The sequence below is a fragment of the Haliaeetus albicilla genome, chromosome 15, assembly GCF_947461875.1.
Source record: "Haliaeetus albicilla chromosome 15, bHalAlb1.1, whole genome shotgun sequence".
In the NCBI taxonomy this organism is placed as follows: Eukaryota; Metazoa; Chordata; class Aves; order Accipitriformes; family Accipitridae; genus Haliaeetus; species Haliaeetus albicilla.
Genome location: NC_091497.1, coordinates 31,205,877 through 31,229,901, shown reverse-complemented (window position 1 = coordinate 31,229,901; position 24,025 = coordinate 31,205,877). Strand labels below are relative to the sequence as shown.

Here is a 24,025-nt window from a genome sequence, read left to right as displayed (position 1 = left end):
ATGCTAGCACTAAGTAGCTATTAGTCAATTGGGAGAATTTAACTTCTGAGAGGAGGGATTGATTCTGTAATGTTCCTAAGTACTTGGCTCTTTTCCTCATTTACTGCAGAAGTCCATAGCTGACCGAAGAGAACTAGTCTTTCTTGAGGAGTAAGAGATATACTTAAAAATTACTTGACAAAAGAAAGCTATAGACTGGCTCGTAAGCCATTCATTGCACTGTCCATGGTCTCCTTTCATCTGCTGTCCAACTCCTAACACTGCCTCTTGTAGCTGGTGTGGCTGAATTGCTATGCCTCATAGAAATAAAAGAATTTGAGAACTAATTACCTGATATCTATTAGGTATTCTTTAGAATCACAGAAGAACATGTCAGAAGGTACATCTGGAGGTCACGTACACCATGCCTCTGCTCAAAGCAGGGGCAGCTCTGGAGTTGTCTCAGTTTTGCTGAGGACCTTGTCCAGCTATGTTCTCAGTACCTCCAAAGATGGAGACTCCACTGCTTCTCTGAGCACTTGTTCAAGTGGCTGGCCACCCTCACTGTGGAATACTTTCCTTATATGTAATAGAAATGTTCCTTGTTGAGTATTTGTCTATTCACCCTCAGCCCTTATCCAAGAAAAGCCTGACTCCATCTTCTCTGTAACCTCCCTTAAGGTAGTTTCACTGTGTCTGTGTCCATCTGTCTGCTTTCTCATTTGGCATATTTCTCGGGTTCACTCCTGCCTGCTCCTACTCGAAGTGCTGAAAAGCTGTAGGACCTCTGCAGTCAATCTAATAGCAGGGAGGACAGGACTATGGTAAACATCTCCCGAAAGAAGCCGCTGGACGGAGTTCTTCAGTAGTGCCACCATACGTGCTCACCCATCAGGTGCGTGTCCAGCTCCCCGGCCCCCTCTGAGGCGGTTAACTTGTGGAGCTAACATGGTCAGCATGGTCCTTGTCTCTGGCCAAAGAATCAGGGAAACTCACTTTGCAGGTGGACGCCCAACAAGCAGGAGCTGGGATGTTGATCCACATGCAGCTCTTCACCAGCCCAGGGCAGGGGGTGTCAGGACTTGGACTTTTTTGTCATTGCAAACTACCCCATCCATCCAAATAACGCCATCCGCGTGGTTCCTATGACACAGGCCGTCCCTGAGAGGTGGGAGGGATGAGAAACATTGTGCTATTACACTGTGTTTCTTTTTACTCCCTTAAAAAAAATCCACAGTCATACTCTTTGTTTTAATAATGCCTTGTCATCCATGAGGATGGCATGTATGTTGCCCTTACTGCTGCAACATGGCTAACTTCCTTGAGGGCTCATTTCTAAAGCTTCTTTGACTTGTCTTTCATATTCTCCTGTTTCCTTGGTGATTTGTCTGGCCTCATCAGCGTCTTGTTACTAATGCATATTTGCTCAGCTGGGAAGTCACTTTCTCATTATTCAAGCCTGCCATGTGCTGGCCATTTGTGATATGAAATCTTGTCTGTCTTACAAAAAGAGAAAAACACTCTTCCAGACTGTCCGTGGAAGGACTGGGAGAGGGATTTGTATTTTTATTTTGCAATTTGTTGTGTACCTGAGATTTCTTTTTGATTCATTATTTCTTTTCCTTCTACCTAAGGAGGATTCTGAAAATAAATATTTACCGTTCTTCCCCTCTGTATTTGCGAACAGCCTCTAAGAATTTTGAAACACTAATTTTCCTTGCTGATTTTTGTCCTTTTCCATTTGGCAAACTCCAACTTCTTTTTCTTTCTATAAAATAAAGTTAGAAAAGACACAGCAAGGTTTTACTTGGGGGAAAAAAAAAGAAAACAAAACCTCAGAAATTGCTAACATAAGTGAGTGTTTTAATTTTTAGGAGAACTCTGCAGTCCTTTCAATGCCTGTGATTTCATACTTTTTAGATCTCTGATTCTAGTGTAGTCTAGGGGAAAGGACTGCACTTCTGCACAAGTGAGAACTGCTTCCCAGGGTTACTGTTTAGTGTGCAAGCCTTGATTTCATTGGGACTGAAAAAGGCAGCCTTGGTTGGGATACAGCCAGCACATAAGTTTTGCCTTCATTTTAGGCACCTGGTGAATCAGATCTCCCCATTTTTTCCTGTATAGGAATATATTCCCTGTAGGTAGTAAGTGGAGAGTAATATGCTTCCCCAAAACATGATATTGATAGAATTCAGTTTGCCTGAGTTGACTAGGTGTCTAAGATGACCATTCAGCTGAGTTGGCTCAGTTAGGCTATGTAAGAGCATCCCTCTTTGACTGATATACTCATTTCAGAAGAGTTTGCCACAGATCTTTTCTGGACACTCTGCAGCTACTGCAGGTATGTCAGAGAGAGTCTGTGCCTCCTTCCCGTGGCTGAACAGGCTGGGTTTGCTGAAAATGCCTGCACAACCTGTGTTCAAAGTCAGCGCTCCCACCTCGGAGGCGTTCTTTTGTCTGCTCGTCTTTTCTTCCCTTTCTTTAAGGTCTTTGTAACCTTTTCATATTTCATTTCAAGCAGCTGTAGAGAAAACCATAACCAAAACAGCAGGGGCAGGACCATTCAGCAGTATAATTGCTAAACTTGTGGCAAATGCTGGTTTTCCTTTTTCATTATTCTGTCAGCCTTACAGTATCTTAAGTACAGCCTCAGGCCCTGCGGTCTCTTCTGATCTGCCTCCCTTTTCTTAGCGTACCAAGTTGATGGTTTCATGCTGGAAACCACGCTTTCCTTCTGAGACCCTTCTCTGTCCTGCTAGGCTCGGTGTATGACCACACTTCTAGATATGTCCGTAATTTATATTTAAATGTAGACATGTAACAGGGCCTTTTGGGGAGCAGTGAAGAACTGTGGGCGGGGAGGAGGGGAGGAAAGAGAAGGAGTATTTCATGGCTGCACAGTGGTACACAACAGCAAGCTATTACTTTCCCTTTAGGGCTTCTCATATATTTCAAGGCACTGTGTGTTGTTTGGTTGTTAGCATTCTTGGCCACACTGGCACCGCATTGTACACAGTCTGAGTAATTCAGCCGGCTTCAATAATGCCATCTATATTTAATGTTTCAGAAGCTGCGAAGATTGGTTTAAGATGGTAATTTTCTGTCTGCACTTTTGAGATCTACGCAATATGGGCGGTGCTGAACTGTCTCTGACAGAGATTCAGCATGGGGGGTGGGAATGTGTGAAAAAAACAAAATAAAACACACACACCCTTCCCCCCCATATAAAGAAATTAGTTACCTGCTTATGTACGGGGAGGATTTGGTCCTCATGAATCTTAACACTGGAGAGTGATATTTACCATTTCTATACAGAGCAGCTCCAGAGCTGCTGCTGGAAACAAGCAATCTGTCTTGCATTTTTTTTGTCTAAAATGCAGTGATTGATCTCTAGAGAGACGACCTGTAGGTTAATTCTTTCTCCTTTCCTGTCTCCTCTCTGGAAATGCCAGTAAGAGGATATCAGTGACGTCTACCGGCCTGATCTGGACCTACTCCACAGCTTCATCTCTTAGGGGTCAACCTACATTTTGGTTGCACGTAGACCAGCTGAGCTTCCAGCCTGGTGCTGGTGGAGCTCTGGGCTGTGCAGGTGTCTCTCTCCAGGATCCTCAGAGCTGCGACGAGCACCGTGAGATGCTTTTCTGCTTCCTGACACTGGGATTTTGGCTCGGGGAAAAGACCCTTGCATAACTTGCAGGGGACCCTCAGAGACCCAAAGAATTGCACATTGAGGACCACTGGAAGAGAGCAGAAGAATGAGCCAGGTATTTCCTGGCTGTGTAACCAAGAAGTCACTCCTTTGCCTGAGGGAACTGGGGAACCGCTGTCTGAATACCATGGCTGTGCCACAAAGTTGGGGACATCAGGGCTTAAAGGAAATGGCCAGAGAGGTGAGAGGAGATTGAAGGAAAGGACACTTTGATAGCTGCGCTGGCAGTAGCCGTGAGACAAGCCAGCAGGATATAACACGTGGGAAGCAGGATAGCAAATGCTGCGTGGGTGGGTGGGCACGGGGGGAAGCTCTGGCACAAAGGCTGGGTGAGATGGCAAAGTAGGTGGAACACTATCAGACAGCACAAACATTAAGACCAAGAACCATTTTTTATTTTAATTGATCGTGGCATATACTTGCAAGCAATCTGAAGGGCAGAAGAAATGTCTATAGGATCAATTTTTAATAAGCGCATTTATGTGAAAACCAAAATAATTCTGAATAATTAAATACCATCATCTTGGCATCATTCATCACAATCTTTATGGCGAGGCTGTCTGTTTATAAGCAGGCATGACAGCAGCCCCTGTTATGAAACTTACCTCATTCCTGCCAGTTTAAGATCCTCTTCCCGTTTGCTTCTAATTTTGCCAAACATCACGTGTTTGTGCTGAAATTTTTCACCCTGTTCGTCTGTCTTAGGCTGATATTTTTTTCAGTCAAATCTATTTCTTCATTTTCCAAAATGAGTCTAGAAGGGAAAAATGTGCTGTTTGGCAGGTATAACTCCTTGTTACAACTTCTTGGTGGTGGCACCAACCACTCATGAAAAAGAAATTTCAGAAGCTGACCCATGCAAAATTAGCAGGTTCTGCAGCTTTTTGAGATAAATACGAGGGAGAGAAAAAGAAAGAGGTTAAACCCCCAGGGGATGGCTACAAGGTTTAAACAATTCTGTCATCTTTGGGGATTGGATAGGAAGGTCACAGTTCTGTGAATGAAAAACCTTATGTGTGACTGGGAATATGGTACCTTAGTTACAGATACTCTGTTTTCCACCCCCATGAAAATAGGCCCCATTTGCTGTCTTTGAAAATATAAGCCTATGCGCACACAGTAAGCCTGCAGTAGTTGACAGTTTAACTTAAGTCAAATTAAGACTGCTGGAATGTTTTATCTCATATCAAGTGCTTTGCAGGTCATACTGCAACCAGAATGCACACTTTCTTACCGCGGGGAAACTGAGCACGTTGGATATTTTCCTGGGATTCCTGTTCCTGGCTGGTCCAGAGCCAAGTACAAAGTTGCAGAACAGGGAGCATCTCTCGTGCTCTCAGGGAGCGTCTTCTACACAGCTCCCCCCCATGCTCGGACAGTTTTGGAAAAAATTGCCTCAAACACAAAGTCAGGATCAAAGGAAGAGGGATATAATTAGACTAAATCACAGTGGGAGATGTGAAAATAATACAGTGGAAGTCTGTGAGCTGATCTGTGGTATGTAAAACTTGGCCATGGAAGAACCATGGGGAGAGGGTGGGTATGATGAAGAAGGAGATTTCAGTTCTGGTGGAAGTGTAGTAAGTTCAACACATAAGTGGAACTTGGTTTCCCATTTGTAACAGTCATTCGGTAGTGAAAAGGCTTTCCAGGGGCAGAGATGAACTGAAAACTCACTTGGGGTCTTCCAAATGGGAGTTTATATGGTTCAGAAGGATGGGCTCTAGGGTTTCTCCCAGAACCTGGAGTAAAATCTCTGAACCAGGACGAAGGTGCAGTCTGGATGGCGGTGATGTTCTCCTTGGGTATGCATGGCTATTCACTCCCTTCAGAGGCTGTGGAGCAAACAAGATCTCTTGTGAGTTCCTCCTCAGACTCCCTAGTACTCATAGCACCGTGTTGAGATGATGATAATCAAATCCCATGCTTCAAGGTTTCAGCAGATTGCCTGGAGACAGAAAGGAGGGCTTCCCTCCCCCAGTGCCTAATTGGCTAGCTCCATTCCTGGCTTTGTGTGAGGATCGTTTCATTCGTTTTGGCTCTTCCCTTTGAATCGTCAGAGGCTGGCCACACGGGTGAGACATATCTGCTCAGGGAAGACTCCGAGATGTGGGGCAAAGACTCCTTTCTCTTAACAGCCCTTGCCATGTTCAGGTGTGTGAGGTCAAACAGGTTGCAGCTGGGAAGGAGAGGACATTTGACCAGCCCCTATTAGGTGACACATCCGCTTACCAAACCTCAGGTGTCTCAGCTAGTGACCCTCAAAAGGGTTTATGCTAACTTTCTGGTGCCTTGTATGCTCTGCTTCTCTTCCGAGGATTGGAGTCCCTTCTTTCTAAATTGCACACATCAGCTAGAGCTATCCTGGGTGAAGCTCAATGGTCTGTAACGACAGGAGGTTACATGAGGTGACCAAATGGTGCCTTCTGGGCTAAAAAGTTATCAAATGTCTGGAAAGGTATAACAGTGCTAAGGACCTGAATGGGTATCAGTGTGTGACATATGACAGTATACACAAATTCAGTGTATCTTCTGAAAATGTAGGGGGTAGTACCCAACAGGCAAGATGAACACAGGCCTGAGGTGGCAGTCCGTCCCTTGTCAGGAAATGCTGAAGTGGAGCTTCCCACGCAAAAGTTGGTTGGGCAACAGCCTCAGTGGAAGAGACCTTGTCATTTTATGTAAAATCTTGAGATTTGAAATGCTCTTGTGCTGTGGTAGAGTGAACACACATACCTGAATGTCTCTCGAAGGCTCCCAGGGAGCAGTCCAGGTGGCAAGATCCATCAAAAAGCTACCCCAGCTGGACTGTAGAGCGTGTGAGAGATAATCAGACATATACCCACATGTATTTTTACTTCGGTGGCTGAATTAATCCATCATACTGGTGTTCACTTACAACAGAAATACACTACCAATAACTCCATCAGTCCCTGAAATGTCATCTGTTTCCAAGCAGCTCTGAAAACAATACTGGTGCCAAGTCCTTTGATGCCTGGGACTTCCAGCGCAGTGGAAGAAGGCCAGGGACTATTTCTAGGTTTGCTATCTGTAACTTACCAAGATGCTGAACATCGGTTTGAGTCAGAGTTTCTGGTCCTGAGCACAAACATAAACTAAGCTTTAGATGCTTAGACACATGGTTACATCAGTAACGCAGGTTAGTAAAGCAATTCCTCGTGCAAGCAGTTCTTAAAAAGGAGTGTGCTTACAAGCAATATGTTGCCCCAGCAAATCATAGTTTCCTTTCTCGATCATTAAGGGAAAGCACCATAAACTCCTTTTTAATCTCGCGTTTGTCTCCTTTTGCTCTTCAGCAGTGTCTAACGTTCATTGCATCAATACAAAAATATATAATTATTTCAGAGTTAATTAAATCTACTGACCTGCTCTTGACAGTCACCATAAATCCATGCAGAACCTAAAGCTAGCCAAGACCAGGGGACGCGGGCTTTTAAAGGTGTCCCTACATCCCAGAATTCTCTTCATAAAAATAGGTTTTGGTCATAGGTTTTTGTTTTGACAGTTCAGATCAACAGTCTTCCTGGCTGATACATTGATTGTAGGGTGTCAGTCTTCCTGATCTAATAAAATATCACAGCACAAGGGAAAAAAAGGAAGCTTTTGTCTTCTTGGCAACTCAGTGTGAAAGCTTTCCAGAATATTGCTTTGCATAGAATGAAAATGGCTGTGGGCCAATGACTAATTATATTAAAGGGCTGAGCTTTTAAATTATTTATGTACCATAGTGTTTACCCTAGTATTATTAAAACCACCGCATATACTTCTACAAATAAGATTTTGGTTCAGATGAATGTGACAGTCGTTCTGTGGGTGATATACTGTACCAGGAGTTTCTACTTTAATGTAACAAATAGCTTAACACACATTAACAGATGCATTACTCGTGGAGCACTGCTGCAGAAGGAGAGGCAGATGAAAATAATTTACCTCTGGTCCATTTAGACGCAGTAGATTATGCAACAATAATAAATGTAGGAGCAGACTGCAAAGCATTGTTTGAAATGAGGATTTATCAAACTGAGGATTTAAAACCGCTTTGGATCCGACAATGCTAACCAGAAACTTCTTTGGTTTGTGCAGCAATTGCTGAGCATACAGGAAGAATTAAATAACAAAAAATCCGAACTGGAGCAAGCCAAGGAAGAGCAAACACATACACAAGCGATGCTTAAAGTCCTGCAGGAACAGGTGAGTGTTTCTGGTGGGATTAAAATGCCGGCTGAGGCATGCGAAGGGGACGGAGGACTCGTGGCTTCACCTCCAGTATCCATAGGAGTCTGACCACAGAATATGCTGTGAGCAAGACATAACCTTATGTGGCCTGTGTGTCTGCTCTGATTAGCATTTGTGAACGCAGCTGAGGCTAACACGAGAGTTTGAGAAAACAGAGTGAAAAGGGACCCTTATTTTATACTGTCCAAGAATGAATTTCATGTCTTGAGTAACATTTCCTCTTATGTTATTCTACATAGATATCAGTGATGTGTGTTTTCGCTCTGAATTAAAAAAAAAATATTGGGAGGGTGAAATATACCTGAAACAAAACAGCTCTTTTAAGACTAGTATTGAAAAAAAAAAAGAGCTTGGCATCTCCTGTGTTATTCATGCAGATGTGAGTATACAAGGAAGTTTATCATAATGGCATTAAAAAAGTAGTTATCAATGCACTTATTTAAGCAGTGAGAAGCAAACATCTGTAAAACTGCTTATCACGCCTTCCTTGATAATAAGGTGTTCTATGACACTGAGAAGGACATGTGATAGTATTGTTTTATAAGCATGGTAAGATGGATAGTTACAAAGCAAAAAGAAAACCTGGTGCTAAATCTGTAAATCTGGAGATAAAACAGTGCATCGTGCGCAAGCACAGTGTGCATAAATAAATGTTGTCTGTACAGACCACGTGGCTTGGAGACACTGAAATCACAAATCCCCACCTGTGCTGCACAGGCACAGTCTCTGCTTTGAGACCTTATTTCAGTCCTTTCTATATAAACTTTGAGCTGAAATATTTAGTGGCTTGGTTAAGCGTTTGCAGTTTAAAGACTGTGGGATCTGAATTGCTTAGAGGCAGAGACTCAAAATACTGATGATTCTTATGGTCAAGATTTTTCAGCATGTATGTCTGAATATGTTTGAACACAGGTTTATACATTTAATGTTCATATTGGGAAAAGTAAATTATGCTTATTTCAGATCTTTTAAATTATCATTATGAAAGCTGTGGCATTGTTTCACATTTAGCATTTGTCTTTGAAATATCTAGTAACAAATATATTCTAGAAACTAATAATTGAGATTCTGGACTTAGCACTTTTGGTTACAGAGATAACCTTCTAAATGAGAGATGATGCAAGAGTGTATTATACAAAACACCATGAGGAAGAATGGATTTGATAATGGCAGAATCTTTATAAACACAGAATCCACTGGATCTCTTGAGTTAATTGCATCTCATTTCCATTTTTACATGGCAGTCATGGTATAGCCTTATAAAATACTTAGAAAAAAAATGAAATTGCATGAAGTTATTTTACGTCTTGGTAACAATTAAATGCTGCAAAAACATATAAGAAGATCTTACAATGCTAGGCCCCAGTAGGGACCACCAGGGCAGACTTTTGAATCTCTGCAGACTCCTCCTAATTGCAAATCAAATGTGCACTCATGCTAGGCAGACAGACGAAACAGTAGCTGGAAGAAAGGCAGGATGGATCTGCATTTCTTTGGAGAATTAGCTCTGAAACATGCCTAAGGCCAAGACTGTAAGTAGCTGGAATTCCTAAGGAGTGCTACGCAGCCAGTGTGCTTCTCCAACAAAGCTGAACGAGTTCCAAAACTTTCCAGAACAGCAGAAGCCCTAGCAGTAATGACCCCCACTTGCCAAGGCTCACAGTTTTCTTCTACAAGCACCAGAGCTCATCTGTGTGTTTCATCCACAACGGCTATTGAAAATCATCTGGCAGGGTCAATACGAACATTTCTTTCAAAAACAAATAGCACCGGGCTCCCACCTTGATTGCATGGCTTTTCTTTGTGATACGTTTGCTGAAATCTGCCTTTTCATCTCAAGCTGGCGGAGGGCTCCTACCTTGCCCCACCAGGGACGTCTTTGCACGGAGACGTGCGGCCGTGTCCGAGCACGTCTGCTGGCTCAGCACATCTCCCACCCATCCACTTGCCCCAACCCAGCCGCATCCAGGCTGGGACACCCTACTGGGAGAAGTCCCCTTTGCTTGTGCACCATATTGCGTTACTGGACCCAAAAGGCTTCTGGATCAGATGTAGCCCATGGCCTCCAGCTCTGGTTGTCAGAGGGATTCACGCCCGCTGGTTTGAGTCAGACCTACCCCAGCGTGGCATTAGACATATCAGAGACTTCTCTCTCCTCAACCCTTCTCCTTTCCTTTCAGGCAGGCCCTTGGTTGTTACTGGCACTAGTTCAGTGCGTTGCCTTACCATACTCTCTGCTGGTAACATCACACTCGCCACCGACCTGCGATGGAGCCGGTCTAGGGGGTAAGGCAGGTCCTGTTTTTCCAATATTGTATGTTTTTCTTAAGTTTCCTATTCCAACATTTCAGTATTTAGGATATGAGAGAAGAATATAATTTAAATTTTAATTTAGAAAAAAACAATATTGGAAAAAAGGGACTTTACCCCTTTAGCCTGTGGGAAAATAGCTGCACATTTTCTACCATAAGTTTTCCACCGTTGTCTCCACTAGTTCACCTCCACCTCCTACTTCGGTGATCCTGGGGTAGATGTGGATGCTAGCACCTTCTCACCTGAGCTCCAGCATCCTTTTCAGAGCATGGCATGCAATAAAAGAGCTGGAAATGCTCGAGCATCCCATCTGCATTAGATTAACCGGTGGAGCTCTCCAGGGCGATGGTGGTGGGAAACCACGGTGGAGTGAAATCCTTCCAGACCAATGTAGGCTAGAGGCTGAGCTCACTCTCCCGTCAAACACGCATGTGGCTGACGGAGGAGTGGTGTGTCACCAGCAGAACGCGTGCGGAGCGTTGCCCAAGGAGCCGGCAGCCGCCAAGGGGTGACGGCACTTTATCAACCTGGAAAAGGAAAGGTGAAAGGTAAGTAATGAACAGCACTCCTCGAGCGCTCAGGACCTGGCATTAGCGTGCGGAGCAGTTTTACATACCCGAGCACGCTCTCCTGACCTCGTATTCAGATGAGTAATTCAGCTGAACTCAACAGAACTGCTCACGTGAGGTGAATTTCTATAATGACGAACTGGCAGAATCAGGAAACGGCTCTTTCAGTCGCACCGTGATGCAGAAATACCTAATTCTGGTGCTTGGCTGGAAGTTGCCGTCTCGGCTCGTTCCTACCAGCCATCCTCACAGTGAGGTGGTTTCCCAGAATGGTTATTTTTTCAGTACAGGGAAAACATGTAGCATTCATTGGAAATGCATTCACCCTGCTGTCAGTATAAATTGCAGACTTTTTGAGGGTATTGAAAGATGAGAATCAGTGAATTGAGCCAGGAGACCTGATGAATTTGCAATCCCCAGCTACCCTTTGTACCACTTTATCAGGGATTGCTGCCCCCTTCCCTCTCCGTCAGGACTGGTTTAGTGGCTTGAGCAGCAGTTCCTGAACCGGTGCAGTTTACAGCCCTGCATAATAAGATATGCAGAGACCACGGCCCGCTTACCTTGTCAGACTGGAAACTCTGAGAAGCCGGGAACTGAATCGCATGCAGTTTAACTGTCGCTGCCACGCAGCAAAAAAGATGATGGAGGTAACCCAGCCGCCCTAGGGGGGTAGTCCGCCAACACTTCTGAGTCAGACACCTAATCAAAACATAGTAGTGTTCCATTTCACCTGGGTTTTAGGACTGTTGTCATTCCGGATCACGGCTGTATCATCAACAGTGACATCAACACCAGCTTCCTTGGCAAAAAACAAGGAATGCAGAGGAAAGTTCTGTTTATTGTTCCCCATCTCCCCCCATCCCAGATATCAACTCTGAATGAAGTTAGAATAAAAGCATGACTCACCAGAGATTTACCTATAGAGTAAATGGTTCTGAGCGCTTCATTTAAGCGTACAAACCTCCACGGCTTATAGGGTCAGGAGAGCTGCGGTGTCTCCTCCTTTCTGTGTTTGCTCCATCGCAGGATGAACGACTACGCATTTCGCTGTGGCTTGAGACATGAGCAAGGACGTTCCTTAAATCTCTTGGGAGTGTTTTTTACAATCCCCAATGTAATCCTGGATTTTCCCCAAAAAGCTGATTCAGGAGGAAAAAGAAAAGTTTTAGTTCTGATCATATATTTGGAATTGGCAGTGTCTTCTCGGTTCTTCCTGCCACTGGTTAAATAAAAGAGCTGTTCTTCTCTTCACCTCCTTTTCTGTCATACCCAGGAGCCATGTCAGTTATTTAGATGCTTCCTCAGGAAGGAAACATATAGTAGCACTTTGGCATCTTAAACAGCTCAAAATATATCATTCAAAAGTAATCATTAGCAAAACACTATTTAGCTAGTGGCAACTTGCAAATATTGCAAAGTTTAAATTAATAGCAACAAGAATGGGAAATGAAATCGTTTATTATTCTTGAGAGCCAATTCTGTACACTTTTTATGCCTTGAAACTACTTTCTAATCTTATTATTTAAAAAATAATGACCCAGTCTTATTATTTTCTTTTTCTTTTTTTTTTTTTTTTTTGCCAACCTATCAAGCCTTAAGTATGTTGGTTTCAAAATGGTTTGAGCAAAACCTCATTAGAATTATATGCTCCATCTGTTTTTCTCATTGGAAGCTTTATAAAATGCTCCTTCAAATAAATCAAAGATAACTGTGTGAAATACTCAAGTAATATGCTTGTTTTGTTCTCTTTTGTTTTTTGTTCACTCTTTGCAGTTAAAAAGCGCCAAGGAATTAGCAGAAATCAATGGGCACGATGAATCTCAGGCAAATGTAGGTACAGCTATCTATGTATAGATTTAGAGATATATGTATCTATGCATGTGTATGGTCTCAAATTTACTATTTATGTCTTAAAGCTGATAGAATGGCTGAATGATTTGCACATCAGGTTTGAAGTGCCTGGTTTTTTTCCTGAACCCACAGGTTCAAATCCCAGCAAACTTCATTTCGAGGTAGATAAATTGGGTTCCATGCAATTTACTTTGTAGGATTTATTTGGATGAGACTTTAACAACCAATGTCCTACTTGCTGTATGTGGGTGTTAAAGATACCATGGAAACGACTGCAAGAGAAATGCTTTGCCTTAGTGTCCTGTCCAGGATTACTCAAGCTACAAAGTTATACTGTTTGTCTCTGTGGCTGCCACCTTGCAGCTGAGCAAGTCTGGCCATATTTCAGTCCTGAGTGAAGTGATTCGTATACGTGTGTAATTTGGAAACAGCTCATTTGCGCAAGAGGACTACATTAATTCATTGAGTCATTATTTTGTCCCAAATCGTTAAAGGACTTGTTAAGGTCATGTTTTTTTAAAACCTGCTGCCAAAAAAAATGCTTCTGGTATTCCCTTAATGATTGCAGTCAAAACAGCAATTTGCATAAGGGGAGAGAGAAAAAAGGAAAACTTCCCTGCTATGTTTGTCATCCAAACCATGCAGCTTTGTGCTTTGTCATAAACATATGAAAATTAAAACTGATTATATTCTATATCTTCCTCCTAGCCAAGAGAACTAGCAACAGTCTGAACACTAATATATTTTAACATCTATTTCAGTCAATGTGTTGTCTAATGGCACAGCCAGGAAAGCGGTTTTATTTTAAACCTGAATGGAAGGCTCAAATTTTCTGGACTGCTTTGTGATAAGAAAAGGTTGTCCTCTCTTTTTTAATCCTTTCTTGAATCTCATTCATTGTGGTCTGTTTCCGCAGTGAAGTCGATAGAGCCTCATAGCTCTCAGCATTTGGACAGGAGACATTCAATATTGTCTGATAGCTCCAACAAATCTGCAGTTGCGGTCTGTCTGCACAGCGTCTCATTGCCCCTTTGAAAGATTCTGTTTGCAAACCAAAATAAAGACATTAATCCACCGATGATCTTGAAATGCTCATATTTGCTACCTAAAAACTTGACTTTGTACAACAGCTGGTTGCAGGTTTCCTAGAGGAATTTAGAAATGTAAGACTTAGAAACTTTCTAAAGGAACTTGCTTCCTCTCCAAAAATGTGGATGAAACAATGTTTTGCAAGACTGAAATGTTTTAAAAGAAAATTACCTAAATGCTTCAACTTTTATCTTTCTGGCTCATATGTAACTGGATAAAACAGAAAAGCCTGAAAGTTTTATTTTTATATAATGCAAAGTTTGAAATAACATTAAAAATGAAGCATTTCAATCGCATAAAGAGAGTGTTTCAGTATATCATTCCCAGATATCTAAAACAAAGATTTCAGAATCTTTGGTTAATGGTAAATTTTTCAAAATGTAATATTTTGCTCCAGTTTGTAATTGTAGGAATTGTTCAAATGCCTGAATTTTCCATAGAATAGAAACTCTATTTTCTGCCCCTCTTTTCCATGACCTTTCCCCATGATCTCATAGCAATATTAGACTGCTAAGAAAAGAAGTCAATAGCTAAATTAATGGTGAAAAGGGAGACCAGACAGCTACAATTCCCGAGTCACGGTTGCAGCCAGGTATTCAACAATTATGCCACCATGAAATACAGAAAGCACAGCAGCACAAATGGAAATAGAGAAATAGAGGGAAAGAACTGATGTTAAAGCATTTGCTACAGTAATGAACTTCGTCAAATGGAAGTTGAGGTACCTTTTAAACAATTGTCATTTATATCAAATATGTAGTGCTCAGGTGTTGAGCCTTGCAGGTTGTCTCTCCACATCTATTCTCAGCAGACTTCATGGTTCTTGCCCTTGGCCAGTGTGCAAATCTGCGATGATCAAAGAGAAAAAGGCTTGGTGGCTCCTACGTGGTTGTTAGTGAACTGTGATGCATATAATGGGATTAGGACATATTTGTTACAGTTGACAGGTTGAATTCAGCAAATGAAATACCTTTACATGCTGAGCAATAGTGGGAGGTGTTGGTAAGGAAAAATGGCAACGTATGTCTATACACTGAACACACAATCTAATCTTCACACTATGGCATATTTAGATTACTCTGCAGAAAATCAGGCTCCTAGGAAGGACAGTAGAAACTTCAGGCACACTGCATACACATCAAGAAAGCCCATACTGTAATCGTAAAAAGATTATTTTCTGCAGTCCTCAGGCTTTCTGCTGATGGCACTGGTCTGCATCATATTTTACATTAGAAAATACTGTTTCTTAAAATAAAACATGGAAATATTTTTCTTAGCAAAAGCAGATACAGATAGATGAAAATATATACTTAGACCTATCCTGGTGTGTCTTCTACATTTCCATTATGTGACACAATCCTGAAAGGGAAACAAGGATCTGGACACCTTTGGAAAAAGAAAAACATCCTTCCTGAAATGTTCCCAACCTATAAATGGCCCAGTCTTGAGTTTTTTCTCTTGTTTTTGCAGGAGAATTGAGCACAGTTAACTAAGAGGCTGGAGCGATTGCAATGTTACCCTCCCTGCCGTGGCAGTTCAAACACAAATCTAGTGGGGGGGGGGGAACAGAAATTTTAGTGTATTGCCTGTACATCTGTTATTTCCAGAAAGCAAAACCATCTTACAAGGCTCTGTGAACAGTCATAAGGGTGTTTCATGAGTGACTTGCCAAGTACATGCAGTAATATTTGTTATGGCTGTTGACATTTCCCAGCTATACTCTGTGTCAGGAAAGGCCAAATGTCAGGCTCAAGTGGTTCATAAAGCCCAAAATCCTGGCCTGGTGTTAACAGAGACTTCAACACCCAGGACTGCCAGAGGTGCTGTCACGGAGCGTTCATTTCCTTCAGCCCTGCAGTTAGGAAGAGATTACTTCTTGCTTCTAATCTGGCCCCCTTTTAATTTCCTCTTCATTGCTGCATATAACGATATTTAATTCACATCTCTGTCTTAACTGAAGAGAAAATAATGGCCAATGGACAATTATAATTTCAGATATAATCTTCTTCCAGGATGTTCCCAGACCCTTGGGACCTGATTAGTCCCAATGTGAAAAAAAAATCTTGCTTGGGTGGTGTGCTTGAGTAGAGAACATTGTGCAAACTGAAAATGTTGATCACGTGTTTTGTGGCTAATGCTATAAATGCCATTTATTCTTCCACTGTTTCTGTAAGTTCAGTGGCTTTCTGTGGAGCCTCTTGGATATAGGTTAATTCTGTGTTTTGATCAAAGATCTGCTTTTGCTCACTGCTGAATTCAGTATACATAGGGCACTGCATGCAAATACAGTTATATAGCCTGGGTGAATATATCCCTGTTTTGGGGGTGGGAAGGTCAACATCCATAGTATCACTCTATTGTTAATGGAGAAAAGGAGATTTTTTTTTTACACAAGCCTCATTTTAGAAGTACTCAGTGATATTCTTCCAGGAGTTTGCTGCTCTCCCTTGACAGCTATCTGCCTTCCTTAGATAGCTCCTGTGAATAACTCCTACCCTTTGTAAAAGTGCCATAAAATGGTAGTCAAGAGTATCAGTCCTCCAAGTTCAGACCAAAGCAAGAGATGGGTCATGGTCGCAGAAGCACTTTGAATGTCCAGATTGCAATTGCATGGTAAAGTCCTGACTCTGTTGAAGTCAATAATTAAATTCCCATCAGGTTAAAAAGCCAGGATTTCACCAAAAGAATTTTAGGGTTACTTCATTATCAGCAAAGCATAATAAAATGAATATATTTCAGAGGGTGAAACGGATGTCACCACGAGTTTTTTTTACCAGCTTTTTGTTCTGTGTCAGTTCCATTGTTTGAACAAAGTAATGACTTTGACCTCATTTGTCTGTCTGCCTCCAGTTAGCATCTCCAGCAGCTTGAACACAATATTCCGTGGGTTTTTATCCAGACGTGAAATCAATAATATTAAGTAGGGATGCATTTTTCCATTTGAATGGTTGAAGCTGTTATCAGAGCATTTCTCAAGTTCAACCAAGCATCTTACATTTGATGTTGATTCTTCCTTTAATTTTCCCCCTCCGTATCTGCTTTTCAAGCAGTTACCAGATGATCCCTGACTCTGAGGAGGAGTATACCCAGGCTGAAATATTTCAACCATTTTACTAAATTGCTCACTTTACGCTACACTCAGTGATGTTATTCCTAACTACACCCTAGTCTTCTCTTCTCACATAGTGTGGTTAATCACTGAAGAATTTTACCAAAGACAAGTAAAGACCACTCTTACATGAGGCTCATTTTTTGCAACAAGCTGGGCAAAGATTTAAAAAGCTAACCCCCTTCAATTTTTGGAGAAGTCTGTAATTCCATCAGGCTTGTCAGAGTGCAGTTCCTGTACTTCACTATGCAAACCTTTAATGGAAGCATCCAAGGGTACCTGCTGTGACCGTCCCATGTCAGTGTACGTGTTTATACACACCAGCCATAGGATGGGGAACCTCCGTGCTGTGTGACTGCCTCGCATTGAGCCAGGTGAGATGAAAAGAGCCCTTGAACACAAGGAGAGGAGAGGGAACTAGAAGAGTGCAACGCCTGCTCAAATCGTCCCAGTGGTTCAGGACTACGGGACAAAAGTCGGTCACCTTTATTGACGACGATCCCAAGCGATTGCTGATGCTTTTGCTTCACCTCCTTGTGAATGCAACAGCCATTCCCTTGCTAGACCACCTTCAAAAGCCTTGCTCTTCCCAGAACAGCACAGGCTCGCGATAAAAATGTGCTCAACGTGGCTAATATAAGAGCAATTTGGGCCTGAAGTTACTGGCCAGAAAACCCCAGGGCAGGGCTTGCACAGGTCGGGAAATGCGTGTTTTTTCTATTCGAGCTTCCCAGGTTTGTAAGCTGTGAAGCTCAGCAAGCTGACGTGAGTCGCTGAGGAGCTTCCTTGCCTCCGCTGGGTCCTCTGGCCTCGCAGCAGGCATTTCTGGAGCACACGGGAGCGAGCGGGGACTCCAAAAAGTGAGGCGATGACAGTGGTGTGTGTTTGGGGGTAGGAGAGGGTGCTGGCACCCTTTCTGTACCCGAGAGTTCGGGGTGACATCCCCCGCAGGGGATGCCAGAAGTTGAGGTTGGCTTCTCTCCTCCACCTGAGAAGGTTCCAAGCTGCATTTCCCAAAAAGAGCACGGGCTACGTGCGCTCTCCAGACCCTCTGCTCCCCTTTGCAAGATTGTATTCGCTCAGCTAATTCATTTAACAAACGCAGTTAATTGTCTAAGGAGAACGAGCAGGAGTAACGGTGCAGTGCAGGGATGAGGGTAGCCCCTTGAGGAGGAGGGAGATGTGGGGTTTGATTTCTCGTCATGGGTGTCTTATGTCATTAGAAAAAGGTGCAAGGACCCTGTACCCTGATGGGAGCGGGTTGTAAAGCCCCTGGGGATTACATTTACTGTCTGTATTCAGGTTCTTCTGTCCTGGCAGGGCCAGGACCAGGGGGTGAGGAGTGGCCATGCCTCTCTCTACTCCCTGCCTTTTCCATTCCAGGCATTTATTTGTAGACCTTCCATCACTCATTTCATCTCATTTCCTTCAATTTAAGTTATGTGGAGTATGATAAATTCAAGCAGCTATGACTGTTCGCAGATCAGCAGCTTTCCTACTTACCATGGCAGGCGTGAGGAATGACCACCTCATGAATTCAATACCATGAGGCCTGAAAAATAACAGGGGTTTAACTGGCTGTTTAGGACCATGTTATCAAAGATCCTGCACAGCCTTCAGAAGTTCTTACACACTGATAGATTGGGTCCCCCTGAGTTCCCCCCTTCACTGCCCCAGCCCCAGTTCGGTATGTTAGAGGACAGGATTTGAGTTTCATGAGCACAGTGCAGATTTCTCTGCTGGCTGGATCACAGGCTCTGCGGTTTCAGCCACGATCTAACCCTACGGGGAGCAAACGGCTACAGCAGACCGAGGTATATTCTGACACAGAGCGTGCTACCTGAAGCAGATCTAGGCTGTAGCAATAACCCCTTTGTTAATGTGCAGCAAGAAATCACACCACTTCCCTTGTCCCTAATTAAAAGTGTCAGAGTGGCATCGTACCTTGGCTTTTGATTGGAGTGAATTCCTGTCATCTGAGGGAGGAGAAGAGAGAACTCTGAAACACAATGATAAAACCCATTCAGCCACCCACTCAGCAAATCACAAAAGTTTTTTGACTTTAAATTTCATGTGAGCTCCGCAGGGAGACAGTTCTTCAATGCCCAGAGCTACCTGACATTTTAATAATATCTGATCATTATGTGCAGCCTTTCATCCCAAAGCATTTTCCCCAAGTATTTATACTGCACACGTATCCAGGAGTCATCCCGTCTTTTCTGGTGAGGAATAACATTCAGCCTTATACATATGCAGCTGTGTGCTTAACCCACACAGTGTACAAGGCAGATTGGCTTGTCAGAGCACTCAGGCTCCCCCGCAACCACCTGAAGGATGATGGGCCACCTCTGCTTCAGCGACAAGCCTGCTACTGCAGTCCTGGGGGTTGTACACCATGTTCACGCTCCCTCCAACCTGCTAAAGTCCTTCAAGGAATAGGCAGCAAAAAATGACAGAAGCGAGAAAGGAACTTCAATATCCCCAGGAGACATTCTTCATCATAGAACCATAGAATGGTTTGGGTTGGAAGGGACCTTAAAGATCATCCAGTTCCAACCCTCCTGCCATGCGCAGGGACACCTTCCACCAGACCAGGTTGCTCAAAGCCCCATCCAACCTGGCCTTGAACACTGCCAGGGATGGGGCAGCCACAACTTCTCTGGGCAACCTGTGCCACTGTCTCACCACCCTCACAGTGAAGAACTTCCTTATATCTAACCTAAATCTACCCTCTTCCAGTTTAAAGCCCTTGTCCTATCACTACATGCCCTTGTAAAAAGTCCCTCTCTGGATTTCTTGTAGTCTCTCTTTAGGTACTGGAAGGCTGCTAGAAGGTTTCCCTGGAGCCTTCTCTTCTCCAGGCTGAACAACCCCAACTCTCTCAGCCTCTCTTCATAGGAGAAGAGGTTCTCCAGCCCTCTGATCATCTTTGTGTCCCTCCTCTGGACCCGCTCCAACAGGTCCATGTCCTTCTTATGTTGGGGACCCCAGAGCTGAACACAGGACTGCAGGTGGGGTCTCACGAGAGCAGAGTGGAGGGGGAGAATCCCCTCCCTCGACCTGCTGCCCACGCTGCTTTTGATGCAGCCCAAGATATGGTTGGCTTTCTGGGCTGCAAGCGCACATTGCCGGGTCATGTTGAGCTTCTTGTCAACCAACACCCCCAAGTCCTTCTCCTCAGGAAAAGTACATCATCCTTATCAAGATCCAATCCAAAGAAATGAGAGCTCCAAAATGTTTGTTTGAAGTACTTTTCATATATTCAGATGTTGAGATTCCTGTGAATATGGAGGTTGCCCTGGGTTTTCAGATACCTAAAATTAATATCTTTCAAATACAAATCCTTGCTAAAAACAATTCACTCTCATAAAACATTTCAAGTTGTTCCCCCCCCCCCCCCCCCAAATTACTTCGTTTTATTTCAACAAAGACATTTTCAAAACAATTCTACACATCCCAGAAGGGAAACAAATTGCTTTTTTTTTTCTCCTCTAACTTTTTTAGAAGTGCAGCATTCTGGAGGAGATATTGCTAGAGCAATATCTGTGCTTAAGACCATTTGAAAGGGCTTTCACAAGTTCTCAGTCTCAAGTAAACAAGAAGTATGGCCTCCTACAATGACTTCAGCAGAGCTGGTGGGCAGGCGATACTTTTGTTCAGCCAACCATTGGTTTGCTGCAATTCCCTAACACAAAGTGTGCAAAATGACAATTACCTTTTCCCTTGCAAAACAACCACCTTCACATCACATAAAACATCTGTGTTAAGTCATCAGGAACCTACACATAAATCCAGCTTTAGAAAATGAAGCAACCTGATCATACTTTTAAAAATAAGCATGAAGTAACTTTCATATTAGTCATCCATATTTTGCGTATGTACATTCCCATAAAATAGATGTGCTCAAATACAATGAGAACAATATAAAGAGATAGTTTCAATGAGAAAAGCATTTTCAGATTATTGCTAGTTGCCTAAACTCAGCAGGTGAAAGTTAGAATAGTAAAAGCTTTGTAATGAAAAAGTTAAAAGCATCTCTCTGGCAAATAGATCAGAAAAATAGGATGTCAAGAGCACCATAATACAATTAATCTTCACTCCTGAAAACATTTCTATCATGTAGGATAAATCAGACCAACGAATCTTAGATGCACAGAGGTGCATTTGAAGTGCTTCGTTTGCAAGGTCTTATATTTGCTATTCTAATTTTTCTTCATTGTTGTTCCTGTAATTCTAATGCCAGATAATTTTTCAAGCCAGTTGTCAACTGCTTATTTGTTAATACCAGAGCACTCTTAAATTTACAGTCATAGTAAATTCTATATTAGTGTGCTTTAAAAGTAAATTTCTCTATCAGTTTACTTTAAAAGTAATTACAAAGTGCTGTGGCTGACAAAACCAACACTGTTTTCTTGCACAGCACAAAGTTATCAAGTTTAGGCTTGTTCTGAATGAAAAGGTGACACCTGGTCTGTATCATTTCTAATGATAGACCAGTCACATTCACCAGCGGTGTAGCATATGGCAAGTATGTTGTTCTGCATCACCAGGTAGATAGTAGAAGGAGACGGATCCTCTGAGACCCTGGAAAAAAACACTGAAAAACAAGGAGGTTTTTTACTGAATTGTTGACCTGCTGCTAACTCTAAAAGTAGCGCAGGCTGCTGTGAGAGCTCTGGTTTTGGGCAGACGGTTGGATGCCTTATTCCTTGCGTTATTCTTTTTATACATGATGCAAGACTGTAATTTGTTCCTGTAAACTGAGTTATCCCAGTGCACATAGCAGAGGCCAAGAAACCTCTCTACAAATAGACAGTGTGTCAGTAAGACCACCTAACTTAATGCCAGCCACCTTACTGAAATCAGCTCTTAGGCTGTGAGGAACCAGGACTGTGTAAAGCACAATATGTCTAGGAAGTAGCTAATTTGCTAGCACAAGATCAATTCATTTGCAGCAACAAAAGAGTTATATTACTCAAAGATTATGAGCAGTTCTCTAGTCATTAGAGTATTTTTAGAGGAACAGTCAGCAGATAGTGAGAAACAGTCACTGTTCCTGGAGAATTTTGAGTTACTCTCAGAGTTCAGACACTCAACCAAATTTCCACGCATCACAGCACAGCAGTGCCGTAGCAGCGCATGAAGGGGACCAAGCTCTATTAGAGGAAGAATTGGAGCCATTTGGCCCAAACCAAGCATTGCTGCTGTCAGGAGCTGCTGAATCCTGCAGCCTCACAGAGGCAAGGTGGTTGTAGCTCCGTGCGACCAACTTGCAGTGAAGCTGAGCACATATCTTGCCGTTGGACTATTACCCCTTGTTGCACATCCACGCGCTCTGACCCCGCGGCTGATCCTGCTTGGAGCAGGAGGTTGGACTAGAGACCTCCCAAGGTCACCCGCGTGATTTTGTGATTCTGTGATCGATCTTCTGAGTCACGATCATTGTGAGTGTACTCATACGTTGCTACATTTGCAAGGAAATTTGATTTACGTTAAATTTAAATAAGCTCTTTCATCATAGTTTAGCTCAACTTGGATTGAATAATTTTGCATTCACCATGGATAAGAGCATAGACAAGGACAGTAGCCCATTCTCAACTGACAACCATGTTAAGCTGTCAGAAGTTGTCCTGTACCTCAACCTTGCATGTCCCCATAAATTTAAAATGCCTGACTTGATGTGCATTGAAACTATTGCAAGGCTTCCATTCACTTGATTGGAAATTGAATTAGGATCCTTTCAGGTTAAAACAGCAAGATTAAATTTTCAGATGTGGGTCTGAAGTACGTTTAAAGACCAGCAAAGCAAACACAACTATACCAGACTTTAAGAGATCCCCAGGTAAATGAAAATAAATGAAAACCGTGCAGTCTTCATGTCACAGGCCAGTTTCTACCTGTGTTTGCAGTAGAATCGTCAAACCTGCCTGGCTGTCAATAAGCAGTTTGAGCAAGCACATCTGAAGTCTAAGCCCAGTTCTGTGGACTCAGAGCAGGAACTCGTATGCCTTTCAAGAGCTTAAGGACTGCAGATTTGCTATCACATGTGCATCGTTCTTTTCCTCTATCAAAATCATAAAATTACCTTGTCTTTTCAAGCTTACAACATCTCTCTCGCCTGCAAGATTTTTGCTTATGTTTCAGATATATAGTTTTTTCTCCTCCAACTCGTTTTCTCTCATAAATTCCCTGGCTGATGAGAAAGTGTGGTGTATCCCTTACATCTAACAACATTCAGCAGTTGCTCTGTCATACGCCTGCTGTGTCCAACATCTAGTCTTTCCTTCTTCTCCTACTGTTTTAATGCCTCAGACAATTGGCTCTGTACATATAGTACAAACGCCAACATATCCTTCAAAATCTTCCAGAGCCTGGTAGGATTTCGGGTTTTTACTGTATCTTTCAGAAGGTACAATATTATTTTTATCCCCTCACCACACAATTCTTCAGAAGCCCATATACTGGTAAAAAGGGAATGAGGTCTTTGAAGACAATATGCAAGTCATCACCCCCCCTAGATTTAAAGGGTAATTATCAAATACTTGGATTACTCAGGTAGCAGAGGGAATATTTCAGCTCTTTGGATATTTTTCATTTGCATCCTGATCACATGCCAGGCGTCTTCAATGTCACATTCATTAAAACCCATATTCTGCCTTTCAAGCAGAGTCCTGAACAAGGGGTGATGTGGAACTGCACTCTGGCAGGAGTAGTTTCCAGGTACGGCAGCTGCTGCTCAAGCCCTGCTCAGCTCTTGGTCATCGTTTATGGGGAATGGCAGGTCTTCGCTCCCCCCATTTTTAGGGATGCTGGCTACCACATATTTTCAGGATCACAGAACTTTTTAGGTTAAAGAGAACCATTTTTGCTAAAGAGAGAAGCCTCAGGCAAGAGCAGACATTTTATATTCTGTCTGCTTTTTTTGCGCTGGTGCAAGACTGCCCTGTAGGGGATTAGTGATGTCTGGATTGAGAACTTTTTATTTAATATCATGCTTTCCCATAGCGGGGGAAAAGAAACCAATGAAGGACTGAAAGACCCAAGTCATCCAGCCTGAATACCTGGGGCTTTCTGATCCACTAGTCCCCTGGGGTGCAAAGCTATGGAAATGAATAGTCCGTGGGAGAAAACTGTTATTTGCCA

The 24,025-nt window shown here is 42.8% G+C and overlaps 1 protein-coding gene across 10 annotated transcripts in view; it reads left to right on the top strand.

Moving 5' to 3' along the window:
- The window catches only part of ENOX1 (ecto-NOX disulfide-thiol exchanger 1), a 360,508-nt gene that overhangs the window by 325,288 nt on the left and 11,195 nt on the right, over positions 1-24,025 (top strand). For 8 of the 10 annotated variants that reach the window (XM_069802661.1, XM_069802660.1, XM_069802657.1 and 5 more), the window contains 2 exons: positions 7,796-7,903; positions 12,607-12,663. In XM_069802661.1, the coding sequence (XP_069658762.1) occupies positions 7,796-7,903; positions 12,607-12,663 (165 nt within the window). The remainder of the gene's footprint in view (positions 1-7,795; positions 7,904-12,606; positions 12,664-24,025) is intronic. The other 2 variants (XM_069802662.1, XM_069802659.1) reach the window with 1 other exon arrangement.